General features: G+C 40.6%; 1 protein-coding gene across 5 annotated transcripts; it reads right to left on the reverse strand.

Moving 5' to 3' along the window:
- Nucleotides 1–1,857: 1,857 nt before the first annotated feature.
- LOC124013107 (butyrophilin subfamily 1 member A1-like) lies at nt 1,858–19,985 on the reverse strand. Of its 5 annotated transcripts, none has more exons than XM_046327274.1 (12): nt 18,411–19,985; nt 13,731–13,793; nt 13,097–13,444; nt 11,461–11,625; nt 11,225–11,359; nt 5,739–5,834; nt 5,391–5,435; nt 3,624–3,653; nt 3,501–3,521; nt 3,153–3,203; nt 2,923–2,949; nt 1,858–2,811 (listed from the first exon to the last, which is right to left on the reverse strand). In XM_046327274.1, exons 2-12 carry the CDS (start codon nt 13,774–13,776, stop codon nt 2,246–2,248), a joined length of 1,530 nt encoding a protein of 509 aa, XP_046183230.1. In that variant the 5' UTR covers nt 13,777–13,793; nt 18,411–19,985; the 3' UTR covers nt 1,858–2,245. The 5 variants fall into 5 exon arrangements, with proteins under 5 accessions (XP_046183230.1, XP_046183228.1, XP_046183227.1 ...); XM_046327272.1 differs by lacking the exon at nt 18,411–19,985 and adding an exon at nt 17,769–17,964; XM_046327271.1 differs by lacking the exon at nt 18,411–19,985 and adding an exon at nt 17,769–17,964 and having other exon boundaries at nt 13,731–13,817.
- Nucleotides 19,986–20,643: the final 658 nt, after the last annotated feature.

Below are 20,643 nucleotides of genomic sequence, written 5' to 3' on the forward strand. Positions count from 1 at the left end.
ACACGTTTTGGCTTCTCTGCTCCAGCAACGTCCCAACGCAACACAGTGAAAGTCATCTTGGAGAATGTCTTGGACAAACAGCAGAGAATAGAGATAGAGGCAATTGAAACCCCACAAGTGTGCACAGCTGTGATGAAGGTTCCTGGTGAACAGATTCAACATGAGCTCAACAGAAAGGGACTGCAGCTCGCAGACTTTCCAGAAGATGACAATTATCCTGAACACTCTGTCCTGAATAGGAGCAGACTACTACTGGCAGATAGTATCAGTGTAACGGATATCGTCCTCTTCGTCTGAGGAGGAGAAAGTATCGAACCAAAGCACAGAGTGGTAAGTGTTCATGATGATTTTAATTAAAGAAAACACTGAATCAAAACAATAAAGTGAATTTACAAAACCGAAACAGTACCGTGTGGCCCAAACACACACACGGAAACAAACACCCACAAACCAAAAGTGAAACCCAGGCTATCTAAGTATGATTCTCAATCAGAGACAACTAATGACACCAGCCTCTGATTGAGAACCATACTGGGCCGAACACAAAAACCAACATAGAAAAACAAACATAGACTGCCCAACCCAACTCACGCCCTGACCACACTAAAACAAAGAATAAAATAACAGAACTATGGTCAGAACGTGACAATCAGGCAGAGTGAAGTGACTGACGGAGACGCCGGTTGCTTTAGAGAGCACCTTTGGATGTTCGGTGCAGGAACCAGTGTCCATGTCAAGTGTCGCCGAGGCAACATGCATGTTCATCCCACTTGATGAAGACACACGAGTCTTCAAACAACTGCATGCATTCTGGGAGTTTGAGTCTCTGGGTATTATAAGCAAGAAAACAGAACCCAGATGAAAACGAGGCTCTACAGAGTTTCGAGAAAACAACCACCTTCAACGATATCTCGTAAAGTTGTCATGGAAACGAGAAATGCCAGCACTCCAAGACAACTATAGAATCGCCAAGAAACGGTTTGAAGGTCTGAAGAAAAGACTGAAGAAGGATGTGACATTCACATGCACCGCCATGGGCCAGAAGTTACAGTATGATCTTGTCTCATCGCTAAATCTCCCCTGCGGACTCAGCGTAGGTTGAGAGCCAAGACACACTGCTTCTTGACATACTGCTCGTGTAACCCGGAAGCCAGCCGCACCAATGTGTCGGAGGAAACACAAGAGTATGATGAGACAAGGAAATCCCAGCCGGCCAAACCCTCCCCTAACCCGGATGACGCTGGGCCAATTTTGCGCCGTCCCATGTGTCTCCCAGTCACGGCCGGCTGTGACACAGCCTGGGATTGAGCCCAAAGCTGCAGTGGCATCTCAGCACTCATTGTTAAATTTCTGATTTACAACTCTTTGTGTAATGTTTATGTCCAATGGCCAATGAGCACCGATACGTTTTATCCATAATTTATCTTCATATGACAAGGATTGAAAAGTATTTCCCAGTAGATTGTCGACTTGATTCATGAGGATGACCGCTTGTCTAGTTTGCTCGCTAAGATTGTGAAAGTATGATGTTGATCAAATCAGTCCAATAGCTACGGTAGATATAATGTGATTTGGCCAATGACCTTGAGCCTTCTTGGATGGGCACTTCTAATATAAGTCTATGGCAGCATCCAAGCGGCTTGAATTTTCAAATTTCTCCCTGTAGATTTGGCGGTGATGTAGCATCCCCATGAGTGACAGAACACTGAGCCAATAACGGCGCAACTAGAGAACACTACCAACCCTTGCGCTCCGTATTGTACACCGGCTGCCCCACCACCGCAGAAAGCACTGAGCTAGGCTGAAACATCTGCATTTTGGAGCTGCCTTACTCAAGAAAGCAATACAGAGATGGTATGAATGTTTGTATGCAGCTTTATTAACTCATTGATAAATTTTTTTTACATTGTTTGTAAAAATGCTCCACCTGCCCTGAATGACGTGTCGCCACAGTGATCAACAAATATTTGTGTATAGAAAAAGGACAGAAAAATGTCATCTCAAAAACTGAAGATTTAAAACCGAACCGAAAGCCCACATGGCCATCAAACTACAACAGCCTCACGGCTCTACAAGCTGCCACACCCCGATTGCCCACACCTGTTCAAGACTTCCTGGCAGAGGACAGCACCTGCCTCTGTTGCTGCTACCTGGGGATGAAATGTCAAAGTGGTAGTGTAGTGTATAATTGTGTTCCTAAGAACTAAACTACCTGGCCTATTCCATAACACTTTGTCATCCAGAGTCATTTTACTGTTAAGGGACAGGTGTCACGTAACCCAGGGCTGAATACAGCAAAGAATGTGTTAGATGACACAACGTTAAACAAACTGTAAAGATGTACCTTTGAATCAGCATCATAAAAGGAAATCATCTGTCTGTCACAATCTAAGAACACTCCCAGTGTTGTAAGAATGTCTGCTGACACGTCACTCAACACTGAAGGGCTTTCATTTCCAGATACTGGCATTTGAGGGTCATCATAGACACAACACCCTTTTTCTTTTTTAAATGTAAAAACCCAGAAACCATTCTGTGGGGTTAAAGGTACAACACCGGTTGTCAGAGTGGCTGTGTCTGTGGCTACCCCGACGTACCATGACTGTTTCTCTCCAAGAAATGAATTGAAAATTCCACCATTCCTCACCACCACTTCCCAGTATATCTGTCCGGAGCTGAATTTGTCCTCACTAAGGACATGAGGGGCTGTGGAAACATTAGGTTCTTTTGATGTCTTAGAGTAGACCTTCTTTCGATTTGGAGACACTTGTAGATACGGATGACCAGGCTTTGGGTCCAGAGTGATGTCCACTAAGAAAAGGAAAAAATATTTGGTGAATTTATTCAATCACGTGGTTGCTGAGATGGATGTAGTAGGTACAGCCACGTAATAATATTATGTTTGATGTTTTTTTGTCCTACCTTTGAATCTTTTTACTTCACCCCATTCTGCAAATTATTAACAAATCAAAATCAGAGACATTTTCGAACCACTAAGCTTATCAACAGAAAATAAATATTGGGTTGCACCACTTTTTTTTAATGGGTGTTGTTCAATGAATGTGAATAAACCTGGGAATGACTGTGTTTGTGGGTTAACTAACTTAGGAGAAAATGTTAAATAATAAAAACGTATGTCAATGTAAATGTACCTTTCGGGACACACTGTGTAGTTGTTTCCTTGGCAGTTTGCGTACCACATTCTGCACAAATGAACATATTAGTATTGACAAAAAGTTGATTGTCGATGCATCAAATAATCAAGCATATTTATCTGTTCAATGGATGATAAATGACTAGTTTGATGCTTGAATTTGATTTCCTTTACCCGTAAATTGACGCTTGTCAATGTCTGATGAAATGAGACACGTATTTCATAGCAAATGTAGATATATACATTAAATAATCAACAACACACATAAATACATAATATTCTATACAAAACACAAAATGCTCAGTAAAGTTGCTTTTGCAATGCTAAATGAAATGTTCAGATTTACCTCCGGCAAGAGCTGTTTCTTCTATTTAATGAAAACGGTTAAAAGTAAGATACCAAATATATAGAAAATCATATAATGTGTAGAAATTCACAAAGTAGTCTTGAAAAAAGATATATGTAATACCTTCAGGCTTCTCAGTCGACTCTGTTTTATCTGAAATAGATTGACACTAATATCACTACAGGTCATACAATATTGTTGACATATAGATTATTGACACAATATGATTAACCATATTAATCTATCTAGCTATACAGTATGTTCAACGCTTGATAAATGACTCATTGAGTTAATAGAAGAGTAACTCTATTTGACACTTGAATTTGCTCTCCTTCATCTGGAGATGTGTTAGAAGTTGTGTGCCATACTAAAGAAACAACGTTTTGAAAATAGAAAATCAATCTTTCAATCTTTCATTTGAACACCACCTTACTGAGTTTTATTGAAAAAAAATGTTTTTTCAATTTCTAATCAAATAAGACATGTTTCTTAGATAATATAGATACACTCTCCTCTATTTAGTAAAGCTACAATGTTTAACGTTGTCTCTATATGCCAGCATTTTGGATTGGAGATCAAATATTTCTTTTCATTTTCATGAGTATCTGTTTTACCGTTTAGATATTAAAGAACTTTGTGTATCAAGTCCCTCCATTTGAAGAATAATCTACGGTGTCATTTTCGTGATTACCATCTTGTCTCAATGCTGCAACTCCCCAACGGAGCTCGGGAGAGGCGAAAGTCGGGTCCTCCGAAAAATGACCTGCCAAACCGCGCTTCAAAAACCGCCCCCCTCAACCCGGAAGCCAGCTGCACCAATGTGTCGGAGGAAACACCGTTCGACACTTTAATACACTATAATTTAATTTGTCCAAATATTTATGACTTCTTCAAATGGGTGGACTAGATACATAAAGTATTTTCATTTCTAAACAGTACAACAGATATTCATGAAAATACCCTCAAATAAAAGGTGTCACTCTATACTGTCACCTCATGTGAAATATTTGATCTCAAATCCAAAATCCTGTAGCATAGAGCCAAATTTAGCTTCACTGTCCAAATAAATACAGAGGGAGTGTATACACAAAATAAATATTCAATATAATGTTCACATAAAATAATCAACAAACACCTAATCTTCAGTACAAAATGCGTAAAATGCTCATTCAACCTTTGAAATGTTAAATAAAATATCAGTAAAAAAATAAAAATAATAATGTACATCCGACAAAAGTGGCTTTCTCGATTAAATTAAAACTATGTTTAAAAAAAATCATGTTATAATATAATATAGAAATACACAAAATAGGCTTGAAAAACTATAGAAGTCGATTCTGGCCTCTCTGTAGACTGTTTTAACCGTGGTCCTGTGTAGCTCAGTTGGTAGAGCATGGCGCTTGTAACGCCAGGGTAGTGGGTTCGATCCCCGGGACCACCCATACGTAGAATGTATGCACACATGACTGTAAGTCGCTTTGGATAAAAGCGTCTGCTAAATGGCAAATATAATTAACCATAATGCAATGACAGTAATATTAATATAGGTAGCTAGGTCATACAATATATATATTTTTTAATGTATTGTATCAGTGAAGTTTTTCAATGTCATCATCAAACCTAATATTATATTAAGGTGCAATTCCTAACTTCATTTCGAATTGACATCTATGCATGACCGTCCCGCAGAGGCCTTTTGCCTTTTGGTAGATCGTCATTGTAAATAAGAATTCTTTAACTGATTTTCTTAGTTAAACAAAGGTCCCGACGCTCTTGTTTATTCCCAACACTCTTGTCTAAACGCAAATGCACCTCACTTGCGATGGGGTTTTGGAAATCTTTGGAACTGGACTTTTATATAAAACGAAATGATTAGACAATGCTTAATACCGTTTCCATTTGCCATTTTCTTCAATGTTGAGACTCTGACAAACCCTGCAGGAGGAAGAGAAGTAGATATTGTCAATGTAAAACCACATAACCCATTGTAAATGATAGGGATGGGTGTGAGTGATCAATCAATGCAGTAGTACTTGAAAAAATGTATGCAACAATTTGTTGAATGAAAGGCATACACTTTAAGCATTGACAACATTACATATAAACACAATGTAAATATGTACCGTATATATGTTCGTGGAGTAGAATAGTCAAGCCACACTATGAAGATCAGTTCTACTAATGATAGGTCACATGCTGTTCACATTTAAATTCATTTGCGTTAGCTTGTTGACATACCAGTTTTCTTGATCCAGACGAAGAGCCCAATAACAGCAGAGACAACAAGCAGTAAAATAATCAGAGTCGTGATGAAGGCTCCAAGACCCCAATGTCCTGTACAAAGAATTGATCAAACCACTTAAAATATTACTTTTTAAAAAATGAGTCTTATTTCCCAGGTTTATGCTGTTGTTTTTCGGGTAGATACAGTAACTCAAGACAACATATTAGAGGACTTCACCGTTTCACCTGTACCCGAAAAGCCAGGTTGGACCTAATTGTCATGGGTCTTGGGTATTTGTAATTATAACCAATTTGCCCGTAAGGACCCGTACAGACCCGAATGCGACTGGTGCTGTGGAGAGAGTGAAAATTGTACGATTTATGCTGCTGCTCTTGCTTTTCACCAAAGTGGTGCGTGAAGCTTGCTGTTGTTTCCGGCCAATCACAAGTCATCAAAGCAACACTATAGTAAAAGTAGTCTCCCAGTGTGGCAAGCAAGTTAGGAGATACAGGTAGCTGTAAAAATAAAGAAAACACTGACACAAAGTGTCTTAAACAGGAATAACGTCAAATTTAAAAAATGTGTCTAAGTTCCTAAACCCTTGTTATTGGACTGTCTGTCAAAGTGCGGACCTCTCTCACTCAGCAAGGTAGAGCTAGAGCGAACGCTATGTCACAGGGTTATGTTGCCCCCCCCACTCACTGCACCGCTTTCAAAGAACTATGTGGAATGACACAAATCTACAAAAATGTATGTTCTGTCACAGTGAAAATACTAAATTTGGGAAGTCCAATCAATTGTGAGATATGGCATATACATTTTATGTTAGCTCCTCACCCAAGCCTCTCCAGGTTCTCCTTTACCCAAATCCAGATAGCAGATGTTCTGAAAGAGCTGCAAAACCTGGACCCGTACAAATCAGCTGGGCTTGACAATCTGGACCCGCTATTTCTGAAACTATCTGCCGCCATTGTCGCAACCCCTATTACCAGCCTGTTCAACCTCTCTTTCATATCGTCTGAGATCCCCAAGGATTGGAAAGCTGCCGCAGTCATCCCCCTCTTCAAAGGGGGAGACACCCTGGACCCAAACTGTTACAGACCTATATCCATCCTGCCCTGCCTATCTAAGGTCTTCGAAAGCCAAGTCAACAAACAGGTCACTGACCATCTCGAATCCCACTGTACCTTCTCCGCTGTGCAATATGGTTTCCGAGCCGGTCACGGGTGCACCTCAGCCACACTCAAGGTACTAAACGATATCATAACCGCCATCGATAAAAGACAGTACTGTGCAGCCGTCTTCATCGACCTCGCCAAGGCTTTCGACTCTGTCAATCACCATATTCTTATCGGCAGACTCTACAGCCTCGGTTTTTCGGATGACTGCCTTGCCTGGTTCACCAATTACTTTGCAGACAGAGTTCAGTGTGTCAAATCGGAGAGCATGCTGTCCGGTCCTCTGGCAGTCTCTATGGGGGTGCCACAGGGTTCAATTCTCGGGCCGACTCTTTTCTCTGTGTATATCAATGATGTTGCTCTTTCTGCGGGCGATTCCCTGATCCACCTCTACGCAGACGACACCATTCTATATACTTTCGGCCCGTCATTGGACACTGTGCTATCTAACCTCCAAACGAGCTTCAATGCCATACAGCACTCCTTCCGTGGCCTCCAACTGCTCTTAAACGCGAGTAAAACCAAATGCATGCTTTTCAACCGATCGCTGCCTGCACCTGCATGCCCGACTAGCATCACCACCCTGGATGGTTCCGACCTTGAATATGTGGACATCTATAAGTACCTAGGTGTCTGGCTAGACTGCAAACTCTCCTTCCAGACCCACATCAAACATCTCCAATCGAAAATCAAATCAAGAGTCGGCTTTCTATTCCGCAACAAAGCCTCCTTCACTCACGCTGCCAAGCTTACCCTAGTTAAACTGACTATCCTACCGATCCTCGACTTCGTCGATGTCATCTACAAAATGGCTTCCAACACTCTACTCAGCAAACTGGATGCAGTCTATCACAGTGCCATCCGTTTTGTCACTAAAGCACCTTATACCACCCACCACTGCGACTTGTATGCTCTAGTCGGCTGGCCCTCACTACATATTCGTCGCCAGACCCACTGGCTCCAGGTCATCTACAAGTCCATGCTAGGTAAAGCTCCGCCTTATCTCAGTTCACTGGTCACGATGGCAACACCCATCCGTAGCACGCGCTCCAGCAGGTGTATCTCACTGATCATCCCTAAAGCCAACACATCATTTGGCCGCCTTTCGTTCCAGTACTCTGCTGCCTGTGACTGGAACGAATTGCAAAATCGCTGAAGTTGGAGACTTTTATCTCCCTCACCAACTTCAAACATCAGCTATCCGAGCAGCTAACCGATCGCTGCAGCTCTACATAGTCTATAGGAAAATAGCCCACCCATTTTCACCTACCTCATTCCCATACTGTTTTTTATACTGTTTTTATTTATTTATTTTTCTGCTCTTTTGCACACCAATATCTCTACCTGTACATGACCTGATCATTTATCACTCCAGTGTTAATCTGCAAAACTGTATTATTCGCCTACCTCCTCATGCCTTTTGCACACATTGTATATAGACTGCCCATTTTTTTCTACTGTGTTATTGACTTGTTAATTGTTTATTCCATGTGTAACTCTGTGTTGTCTGTTCACACTGCTATGCTTTATCTTGGCCAGGAAATATTGAACTTACTTACTACTATAGACATGTACTGTATCTAGTACATATATGAAACAGCATTGTTGAATATTTGTTCCTGATTGGCTAGAAGAGCATTCTAGAATGTACATTTATGCCAAATAGCGGGACAGTAGGGAAAGATATAGGGACACCTTGCAATCATGACGCAATAAGCGCCTACACATGCATACCCTACTTGCTACAAAGTTATCGAAAGCTAAACCAACAACCACACAAACCAAAATTGGATACATTGTAAATGCAGGTCCAACGAGGGGAAAAAATGTAGCTAGCTAGCATTAATTTGTTTTTGCAGAGACATATTTTTTTGGAGCATCTGATGACCTAACATGGTGAGTGATGACCATCAATTTCTCTGGTACTCGCTACCGTTGCAGTCATGACGCAAGTGGTGCTATGATGTCAAATCCTCCGTCGTTGCTAGTTCGACCAGGTGTTTTCAGCAACTGATATTTTTTGATTTGGCAGGCTTGCTAGCAACAACCTATTTAGCTAGCTTCTAAACTAATGTTTGATGTGCAATGTGATCTCCTTGTAATGAACAGTGTCAAGTGTCCTGACGAGAAGGCAAACTTTTCTAGATATGCCAGGCAAAATAGGGCATTATCAGCTCATTGTTACGGATGTATCCAAATGAAGGTTAATAGAAAACAGCTACTCTGCTTTTATTCTGTTTGCTGAGGTTGTAACTGTGTTAGCCGTAGCTAGCTAGCTAGCAAGCAAGCAAGTGACTGGGTCTCGTCCATAAATATCGAACTAATCGAACAAATGCCTGGGTTGTGTCTTTAGCAACCAAAAGATCAGAAAGTAGGAATGTTCTGAAATAAATGAAAATATCAATGAGAAAACTGTATTTCTACCTGTAAATGTGTGCTTATAGTATTGTTTTCTTTGGCAACTGTGAACAGTTTGGCCGGGATAAACAGCTTAAACAAACGAGACAGAATACATTTTGCTGTTATTCTGGCTGCAGAGGTAGCAGTAAATAAGGTATAAGAACGTTGTCATTGAGTATTTAAAAATATGTATATACATATCACCTTAATTTAACCAGGTAGGCCAGTTGAGAACAAGTTCTCATTTACAACTGCGACCTGGGCATGATAAAGCAAAGCAGTGCGACAAAAACAACAACAGAGAGTTACACATGGGATAAACAAACGTACAGTCAATAACACAATAGAAAATCTGTATACAGTGTGCAAATGAAGTAAGGAGGTAAGGCAATAAATAGGTCATAGTGGAGAAGTAATTACAATTTAGCTATTAACATTGGAGTGATAGATGTGCAGATGAGGTAGTAGAAATACTGGTGTGCAAAAGAGCAGAAAACAAACAAACATGGGGATGAGGTAGGTAGTTGGTTGGATGGGCTATTCACAGATGGGCTGTGTACAGCTACAGCGATCGGTAAGCTGCTCTGACAGCTGATGCTTGAAGTTAGTGAGGGAGATATAAGTCTCCAACTTCAGTGATTTATTTGCAATTTGTTACAGTCATTGGCAGCAGAGAACTGGAAGGAAAGGTGGCCAAACGATGTGTTGGCTTTGGGGATGACCAGTGAAATATTCCTGCTGGCTACGGGTGGGTGTTGCTATGGTGACCGGTGAGACGGAGAACAACATCCTGTCCGTGAGAGTCTCATCTTTCCACGGAGTATTAGTTTGTAGGCCAAACCATTCAAACACTACAGACGTTTTCATGAGAAGCCGGAATTTCAGGGTGTTTCCTGGTCTGACAAACAATGCAGGAGCTCTGCCACTTTCCACCATATATGTGGACGTGGGGGATTGAGACGCTACCCATCCCAAAAAAACACGGATCTCTCTAGCTTAAACAGACCGATTTTGAAGGGGAAGTTGCGTCAATCAACTCTAATTACCTCAGGAACCACACATGTGAAAGCACCTGCTTTCAATATAGTTACCTATATCTAATCAATGGAAGATGGAATTCAAATGAAGGAATTAAAAGGTAAATCATAAGGAAAAAGGTTACAGTTACCAAGATCTGTGGCAGCAAGAAGTTACTGTATTCTATCTTGTGCGAGTCGGCTTTGTAGCTGTTTCTATCTCTGTCCCTGCCTACACCCGGCATCACTCACTCACTCACTCACTCACTCACTCACTCACTCACTCACTCACTCACTCACTCACTCACTCACTCACTCACTCACTCACTCACACACACACACTGCACACACAGCACAGTCCCTCCACCTGCTAGAGCGGCTCCGTTTATCTCTCCATTGCGCCTTAACAGCTCCAGTTAATAACATATTTTTTGGGTGCTTTTTTTGCTGCTTCCCTCGGATTGAATCGGACCGGGTCTGGTTGTCCTTGGGTCTGGTTGTCCTTGGGTCTGGTTGTCCTTGGGTCTGGTTGTCCTTGCGTCTGGTGGTCCTTGGGTCTGGTGGTCCTTGGGTCTGGTGGTCCTTGGGTCTGGTTGTCCTTGGGTCTGGTGGTCCTTGGGTCTGGTGGTCCTTGGGTCTGGTGGTCCTTCGGTCTGGTTGTCCTTGGGTCTGGTGGTCCTTGGGTCTGGTGGTCCTTGGGTCTGGTTGTCCTTGGGTCTGTTCAGACCGGCATTTTATCTTTAAGAACTAATTTATTCTGATAGGGGCCCGTTTAGGAAAGCCCAAGGTCCATTTCACAACAGGTCCAAGTTGTGTTGACTGGTTTGTAGGGTATAATGAACTTATTGTTACTTTGACTCAAATATTAAATGATAAGATACTCTTTAAGATTTCTGAGATTCTCACCCTCCGTTGGAGCTCTGGGCAGGATTCTACTCTCCTTCTTCTCCTCCTCAGACAGAGAGACTGTACAGGAGAGCCAATCGGTGTCTGAGGGAGCATACAGCATCCAACTACTGATTCTCACCAAGCCCTGAGGATCTGAAACAGAGAGGAAAAGGGGATATACACACTTACTGACAGACAGACACACACAGCTGTACATAGTTGCAGTGATGTTTCAAAAAAGTGTCTACAATAACCTGGAGTGTTCAGTACTTCTCGTCCATTTCTGATCTCTGTCCCCTCTTTGTTTCTCCAGGTGAGTGTAGGATATGGTGACCAGCCTTCTGATGAACAGGTAACGTTCACCCGACCTCCTCCTCCTCTTGCTTCGGCAACAGAGACCACCGGGGTACCACCTAGTACTAATAGACAGAGGTGGGGCAAAGTACAACCAAGAAGACAATGATTGTGAGAATGTATTTAATTGCAAACCTGCATAAAGAGTTGCCACTTTCTCTATACATTTCAAAGGGAGAGTTCACCCAAATTGCAAAATAGCATATTGGTTTCCTTACCCTGTGAGCAATGTTAGACCGCCACGTGTCCATATACTGCTTACAGAGTAAGGAAACCAATGTCATTTTTTTTAAACTATTCCTTTAAAATAAGTTTCAATATCCAGAATATTTATTTAACCAGGCAAGCCATTTAAGAACAAATTCTTATTTACAATGACAGCCTAAGAACAGGGAACTCAGGGATTTGATCTAGTGACCTTTTGGTTACTGACCCAATGCTCTTTTTTATTTTTTATTTATTTTACTAGGCAAGTCAGTTAAGAACAAATTCTTATTTTCAATGATGGCCTAGCAACAGTGGGTTAACTGCCTGTTCAGGGGCAGAACGACAGATTTGTACCTTGTCAGCTCGGGGGTTTGAACTTGCAACCTTCTGGTTACTAGTCCAACACTCTAACCACTAGGCTACCAATATTACAGTATAATTGCAGTGCAACTGTTCTGTCTCTCCCTCACATACAGCTAAATACAGTGCCTTCAGAAAGCATTAACAGCCCTGGAGTTTTTACACATTTAGTTGTTACAAAGTGCGATTTAAATGTATTGTCACTTTTTTGTCAGCGATCTGCACAAAATACTCTGTAATGTTAGTAGAAGAAAGATTCTTATATTTTTTTTCTTATGGAAAATAAAACACTACTATCTTGATTAGATAAGTATTCAATCCCCTGAGTCAATATATGCTAGAATCACCTTTGGCAGCAATTACAGCTGTGAGACTTTCTGGGTAAGCCTCCAAGAGCTTTGCACACCTGGATTGTACAATATTTGACAATTATTCTTTTAAAAAATTCTTCAAGCTCTGTCAAGTTGGTTGTTGATCATTGCTAGACAGCCATTTTCAAGTCTTGCAATAGATTTTCTAGCCGATTTAAGTCAAAACTGTAACTAGACCACTCAAGAACATTCAAATTTACATTTGGCCTTGTGTTTTAGGTAATTGTCCTGCTGTAAGGTGGATTTGTCTCTCCCAGTCTGTTAGAAAGCAGACTGAAAAAAGTATTGCTCTAGGACTTTGCCTGTGCTTAGCTCTATTCTGTTTCTTTTTATCCCAAAAAATGATAAGCATAAACATAACATGACACAGCCACCACCATTCATTTGTAAAGATTTCTAAAAACATAATTCCACTTTGACATTATGGGTTATTGTGTGTAGATCAGCGACACAAAATCTACATTTAAACCATTTAAAATTCAGACTGTTACACAACAAAATGTGCAAAAAGTCAACGGGTGTGAATACTGTCTGAAGGCACTGCAGCTACCCATTGCACATTGTCTACACAAGTGGAGTGCGGTCTTCAGTCCCTTACCCTTTACTGTGAGGAAGACACTGGCTTTTTCATACCACTGTGCGTTGCTGACACGGCACACATACTCCCCCCCGTCTTCCAGTGTGACCCTCTCCAGTGTCAGGGACACATTCCCTCTATCCAGCCCCCCAGTTAGAGACACCCTGCCCTTGTACCGGGGGTCCACAGGGTCCTCCTGGATCTTGTGATCTCTGTACAACAAGGCAGGTTTGTCGAAGTCACCAGACCGGTACCAGCGCACCTCCAATGGCTCAGCATTGAAGAGAGGTGAGAGTTCACAAGCCAGAGAGACTGAGGAGTTCAACGCGGTCAAGATCCGACCATGATGAACCATCAAAGTGAAAACCTCTGGGATAAGAGTGAGATGTAGAGTTCTTGTAAGAGGGTGTGCAAAATTAGCCATTTATATAGGGCATTACAACATTTTGCTCCATAAGGAACTATCTTAATCCTCTATGAATGTTGTTATAGATTTACATGAGCAGTTGTAATGCATTAAGTATAGCTCATAAGGCTTACATGTGTTTATAAGGTATTATAAAGAGGGCATTCATAAGTGTTAATGAAAAAAGCTAAGACAGTTATATGGAAGAAATCCATGTTTTTGCAACTAGCAGAAAGTTGACGTGCTCACCAGGTCTTTGAGCTGCCATGAGAACTGTCAGAGCCGTCAGTGTCATCAACCTCAGCCACACACCTGTGTTTAAAGATGGAGGACATCCTATTGATGACAGTATCATCATAACTGCAGTTACTATAAAAAGTTGAATCTATTGCATCAATAAACACGTACAGTAGTAGGGTACAACACTGATATGTTCAGATAATAAAATATATTGAGTAAAACAGACATGCCTCTTGGTAGAGTATAGTGGAATTTCGTTCTGCAATGTTCAGTACGTTGCACCCTCCTGAATATGACCCTGGTCATTTGATCAAATGTCACGTTCTGTCTCAAAGCTAAAACCATTAGGTCATACAGTCAATGTGCAGGAACCATTGAACAAATAGGCTGTGTTATACTGAACGTTGGACCATGAGACTGTTAGGTTCTAAATATCAGAGTAAGAAATTGACGGACTCTATAAAAGCTCCAACCAAGTTGATTCACCCCAAAGGATCGAACAACTGAACAGACAAAAACATATTTCCAACAGTGGTAATATATATACCTCAATTTTGGTGGAGTCTCCTCCTCCTCTCTAAACATGACATCTTTATTGATGTGCAGGACCTTAAGTGATACGGGCAATAAACTGTACCTTCTCCCTTACTGTGCCCTGACCTGACCTCGGCCCCTTTCCTCACTAATCCACAACTCTCCATCCACTCTTGTCAGTGCCTGCCAACATGTGATCGTTTTCCCTGCACTCAGCACATTCCAAGCTTAATTGCATCCACCATATATGTACATTCCTCCTACAGATAATCATTAACTTCGGGTGTAGACTCTAGACTATGGCACGCCTCATGCCTCTAGTATAACTGATGATTAACAATATTTCAAGTTTTGAAATCCGAACCCATCAAGACAAGTTAAATTACAGTGCTTTCGGAAAGTATTCAGACCCCTTGACTTTTTCCACATTTTGTTATGTTACAGCCATACTAGAAAATGTATTAGATAGTTCCCCCCCCCCTCATCAATCTACACACAATACCCCATAATAACAAATCAAAACAGTTTTTGCAAATGTATTTTTGCTAAAGTGGCTGGGCCACTCAAGGACATTCAAATACATGTCCAGAAGCCATCCCGGCATTGTCTTGGCTGTGTAGTTAGGGTCGTTGTCCTGTTGGAAGGTGTACCTTTGCCCCCAGTCTGAGGTCCCGAGTGCGCTGGAGCAGGTTTTCATCAATGATCTCTCTGTACTTTGCTCAATTCATCTTTCCCTCGATCCTGACTAGTCTCCCTGCCGCTGAAAACATCCCCACAGCATGATGCTGCCACCACCATGCTTCACCGTAGGGATGGTGCCTGGTTTCTTCCAGACGTGACGCTTGGCATTCAGGCCAAAGAGTTCCATCTTGGTTTTGTCAAACCAAATAATCTTGTTTCTCATGGTCTGAGAGTCCGTAAGGTGCCTTTTGGCAAGCGGGCTTTCATTTACCTTTTACTGAGAAGTGGCTTCCATCTGGCCACTCTACCATAAATGCCTGATTGGTGGAGTGCTGCAGAGACTGTTGTCTTTCTGGAAGGTTTTCCCATCTCCACAGAGGAATTCTGGAGCTCTGTCAAAATGACCATCTCCCTGATCAAGGGAGCAGCCAGCTCTAGGAAGAATCTTGGTAGGTCCAAACTTCTTCCATTTAAGAATGATGGAGGCCACTGTGTTCTTGGGGACCTTCAATTTTGTTTTGGTAAAATTCCCCAGATCTGTGCCTCGACACAACCCTGTCTCTGAGCTCTAAGGACAATCCCTTCGACCTCATGGCTTGGTTTTTGCGCTAACATGCATTGTCATCTGTGGGACCTTATATGTGCATGTGTGTCTCTTTCCAAATCATGTCCAATCAATTTAATTTACCAATCCAATCAAGTTCTAAAAACATCTCAAGGATGATCAATGGAAACAGGATTCACCTGAGCTCAATGTTGATTATCATAGCAAAGGGTCTGAATTCTTATGTAAATACGGTATTTCTGTTATTTATGTTTAATACATTTGCAAAAATATCAAAATACATGTTTTTGTTTCGCATTATGGGGTATTGTGTGTAGATTTATGTGAAAAAAATATATTAATCCGTTTTAGAATAAGGCTGTAACCTAACAAAATGTGGAAAAAGAGAATGGGGTTTGAATATGATCCAAATGCACTGTACTTAATGACTGCTGTCATAACTGCTATAAAAACATACACAATGGCAGCCATTGTTGAAATATATGTTTCCTCCATAGAAATTATTTTAATTATACAGGAAGTACATTTTTTTTTGTATTAGTATTATTTTTTGGTAGATAATAATGTAAAAAAAAATGTATTTGAACTAAATCCTTTGGTAAAACTTAGTTAAAGGAGACAAGAAATACAATGTCAAATTTGAATACATTTACAGTTTAGTCATTTAGGAGACGCTCTTAGCTAAAGCGACTTACAGTTAGTGCAATCATCTTAAAATAGCTGGGTAAAACAACCACATAGTACGAACTTTCATCAATATAGCAGCTATGTCTTATAAAGCATAATGCTTCAATGATCCAATAAGTAACTTGTTGGGCTCCCCGACCAAATTCACATAGAAATGTGCTTTTGGTCTGTCATTCTCATTGAAAGCAAGTCTAGGTTGTTTTTACACTTACATGCGATTTCTGCTATCAGAATATGAAGATTGTAGGCCAATGCTACAGCTATGACTCTGTGGACTAAAGGAAAAAAATACCAAAATATAGTTTTTGAGTGATATTTCCCTTTAACAAGGAGACGCTCCGTCTTAATTCCTAACATCACGTTTACTGAAGAGAACCTCCCACGACAGTTTTTTACATTCTCATCAATTAAGACCAGAATGTGGATGATCTAGTTTCAGGCATTTATTTTACGCCTGGCTACATTAGGTTTGTAGGGGCACAGAGAAGTGGCTGAGACTGGTTTACAAAACCAAAAGTAAAAGAGGCAAAAACTCATCTTAAGAACGAGACGCATAGAAATAGCGCACATAGAACAGATCTAGGGTTTCTAGGTCGTGTTTAAACTTGACAGTTCATGCAGATTTAGTATTCGGATCATAGAGTTCTGTTCATGGAACTCCGAACGCGTCATGCATCTGTTGTGTAGTAAATATTTACATTTTTATTCTGATTGATAAAAAATAATAATAAATTGCATTCCAAGTCTGAAATGTGCTTTATAAATAAAGCTTGATCATATTTTATTTGGACCTTGCGAAATGTGGAAGCCATACCATCCACTCACTAGGTGCAATGTAAGCGCCTATTACCTTCTATCAGCTGGCGGCTCGCCAGGGCGATGGGGATGGGCGATGGGTATTTCAACTTCAGTCGAGCTTCGAGGCTTATGTGTTCAATCCCAGTGCTAGGCACTTGTTTTTGTGTGTGTTTTTTTAAGCCTTTCCCAAACCTAAATGGAACCATTTGGAATGAATGCCTTAACTTAAACTTTAGTTCAACTTTTGCGGTGTTTGACTGACAGCCAAGATATGGCACCACATGGCGTAATTATGTCACTGCAGTTAAGCCAGGGTTGGCGTTTTATTTGGAAATAGGGCTGTGCAGTTTTCAAAAACATAGCCCTGTCACATGACTATACAGAAATAGGGATATATAATGAGATCAGGAGAGGGAGTGGACATACACAGCCTAGAAACAGTAGATCTTTTCTATGTGCGCTATTTCTATGCAGCTATTTCAAACAGCTGAAAATACAATATTTTTGGTTATGGAAAAGATTATTCACAGCTTTTTAGATGGTACAATGATTATATACACTATAATTGCTTGTTTGCCACATAAATTGAAATTTGGCAAACTGTTAGAATTTTAGCAACCAGGAAATGGCAGAGTGATTTCTTCATAGTGCATCTTTAAACCAATAAAGCAGCATCTCTTTCTAAATACAACTAAACAAGGGGAGGAGATGAGAGAAAGTGAAGGGAGATACAACGTTCTTCAAACAACGGCAGCAGTTTATCTAGTGAAATTAATTTCTACCTGAATGCATGATCCCTCCTTCAATTTCCAGCTGTTGTAACATCAAAGTTATCTTCGGCTATGGAATCCTCAGATGGCAATGTGACATATCCACAGTATATTTTAATTCTACTTTCTAATCAAAAATGGAGATAGAGCAGCTTCTCTTCTCTCCTGTATGTCCACTCCCTCTCCTTATCTCATTATATTCCCCTATAAAAACAATTGTGGTAGGTTCTCTTCAGGAAATGTGTAGGAGGAGTTAAGATGGAGTGTTTCCTTGTTAAAGGGAAATATCACTCAAAAACTCTCCTGGTATTTTTTTTCATTAGTCCACTTGTCACGTTCTGACCTTAGTTACTTTGTTATGTCTTTGTGTTAGTTTGGTCATGGCGTGAGTTGGGGTGGGTAGTCTATGTTCTTTTTTCTATGTAGTATTTATGTGTTTGGTCTGGTATGGTTCTCAATCAAAGCCAGGTGTCGTTCGTTGTCTCTGATTGAGAATCATACTTAGGTAGCCTGTTTTCCCCATTTTGGTTATGGGTGTTTAATGTTCTGTTTAGTGTTTTCTGCACCTTGCAGGACTGTTTCATTTTTTTTCTCGTTTATTCACGTTGTTGTTTTGTATTTCAGTGTTCAGTTAATAAAATCATGAACACGTACCACGCTGTGCTTTGATCCACACCTCTTTCCATCCACGAAAACCTTTCCACCACTGTTGATACAAAATGTTGCATCGTCATGTTAATGTGGCTGGAGACACTCTTCTTCTTAAAAGTCCAATATCTTGACAACTTGACTGCTGACATGCAAAATATGTTGGGACTGTATCAACAGTGGACAAAGGAAAAAATATAGTTTTTGATTGAAATTCCCCTTTAACGTTCACAAGCAGAAGTCATATCACAGGCTCTCTCTTCTCCCCTGAAAAACAGAATTTCCGGTTTTTGGCAACGCTGCAAAAGCTCACGCCCCTGATATCTGTAATCCATCTCTACCTTCCCGCTGTACAGACTAAAGCAATAAAGAAATATGAAAAGGGGTCGGAACCTCCTTTAAAAAAAATATATATACATAGAGTCATAGCTGTAGTATTGGCCCAATTTAAAATACATGTGTAATTACACTATGTCTCATTTGACAGGTTTTCAGGACTCAATCAACATATTCTTTTTTTCCTTGAGTCACGTTGTCCAGAACTGAACACAGGAAGAAAGAGTGATGCTTTCACGTCAGTAAAAGTGTAGTAAAATTATAAATAGACAGAGTGCGTCCGGTAGAAACACTCCTACTGTAAATAAATACAATCTAATTTTAGTGGTCACATACACGTGATTAGCAGATGTTATTGCGGGTGTAGCAAAATGCTTGTCCTTCTAGCTCCGACAGTGCAGTAATATCTAACAAGTAATATCTAACAAAGTGTGCAACATACACCCAATACACACAAATCTAAGAGGGAATGAATTAAGACCATACACATATGGCGAGCGATGTCAGAGCGGGACAGACTAAGATACAGTAGAATAGTATAGAATACAGTATAAACATATGAGATGAGTAATGCCAAATATGGAAACATTATTAAAGTGACTAGTGTTCCATTCCTTAATTCCTTAAAGTGATTTCTAGGCTATGCCTATAGGCATCAGCCTCTAATGTGCTAGTGATGGCTGTTTATCAGTCTGATGGCCTTGAGATAGAAGCTGTTTTTCAGTCTCTCGGTCCCAGCTATGATGCACCTGTACTGACCTCGCCTTCTGGATGGTAACGGGGTGAACAGGCAGTGGCTCGGGTGGTTGTTGTCCTTGATGATCTTATAGCTCTTCTCTTACAGTTAGTGGTGTTGAAGGGTCCGTAACCACATGGAAACCTTGTATTTTATCGCAAACATTGACGTGGACTAAGAACATGCAACATGCAAGTTATAATGAAAGGAAATACAGTGCACTAATTTCTCTTGTCCACTAAGGACCAGGGTAAGCGTTGCATGGGAGAGAAGAGAAGTATGTAGCTCGCAACGTTTTTTAATTTTTTTAAAAGTAGCTCTCATGGAGACCCCTGCCATACAGTTGAATACATTTTCATTTGAATAACATCGTTTGTGAACTTCAGAGCTGTAATGCTTTGACACTTTAGCGTTGGTCGATGTCCATGCTATCGCAAAAATCTAATTAGCATAATAATTAAAAAGCCCCTTAACAAATCTGTCAGTTTAAGCTAGAGATGTCTGTTTTTTACCATTGGATATGTCTCAGTCCACCGCATCCGGCCTATGTCGCACTTCTGCATCTGCAGTGAAAGGTGACAGAGCTAGACTGGTGTTTGTCAGACCACGACGCATCCTGAAAATCAATCTTTTCACAAAATTGCCCGAACGGTTTGTCCTATGGTTTGACTCTCACAAACACGGTGGTTATTATGGATGTATCCAAATAAATGTCACTAGAAAACAGCTTAAACAGATGAAAGTGTGTCTACTTTGCTGTCATTCGAACGACTGGGTCAATGTCTCTAGCAACAGAATGACCAGCCGGCTTGAGTATCAACCCTAGATTTGTGTGGGGACTATATATTGTGGAAGGATGAAATACTATGAAAAAAATTCATCAAAATAACATGTTGGTAACCCGTTGTATAAAAGTGATAATGCCCTCGAAATCGGTGTTTGGAGAATATAGTGGCACGATTTGCCAGCCCTCGACTTCTAACTCCCGTGTCAATGTATTCTCCAAACACCAGCTTCTCGTGCATTATCACTTAAATGGAATGCAAGGAGTTTGATAGCCATTGGACAAGAATTACATGATTTAGATATTTTACCAGACGTGATGGTATACTAGATGGTATACAAAACATGGTTTAAACCTCAATTGGATTATATTATTCCTGGTTT

The sequence above is a fragment of the Oncorhynchus gorbuscha genome, linkage group LG24 (assembly GCF_021184085.1).
Source record: "Oncorhynchus gorbuscha isolate QuinsamMale2020 ecotype Even-year linkage group LG24, OgorEven_v1.0, whole genome shotgun sequence".
NCBI lineage: Eukaryota > Metazoa > Chordata > Actinopteri > Salmoniformes > Salmonidae > Oncorhynchus > Oncorhynchus gorbuscha.

Coding starts and splice junctions, on each gene's coding strand:
- LOC124013107 (XM_046327271.1), bottom strand. CDS start 17,811: ATGTTACAACAGCTGGAAATTGAAGGAGGGATCATGCATTCAG. Junction 13,818..17,768: donor AGGAGGGATCATGCATTCAG/GTAGAAATTAAT, acceptor TGTCATCAATAG/GATGTCCTCCATCTTTAAAC. Junction 3,522..3,623: donor GTCGACTGAGAAGCCTGAAG/GTATTACATATA, acceptor TTCATTAAATAG/AAGAAACAGCTCTTGCCGGA.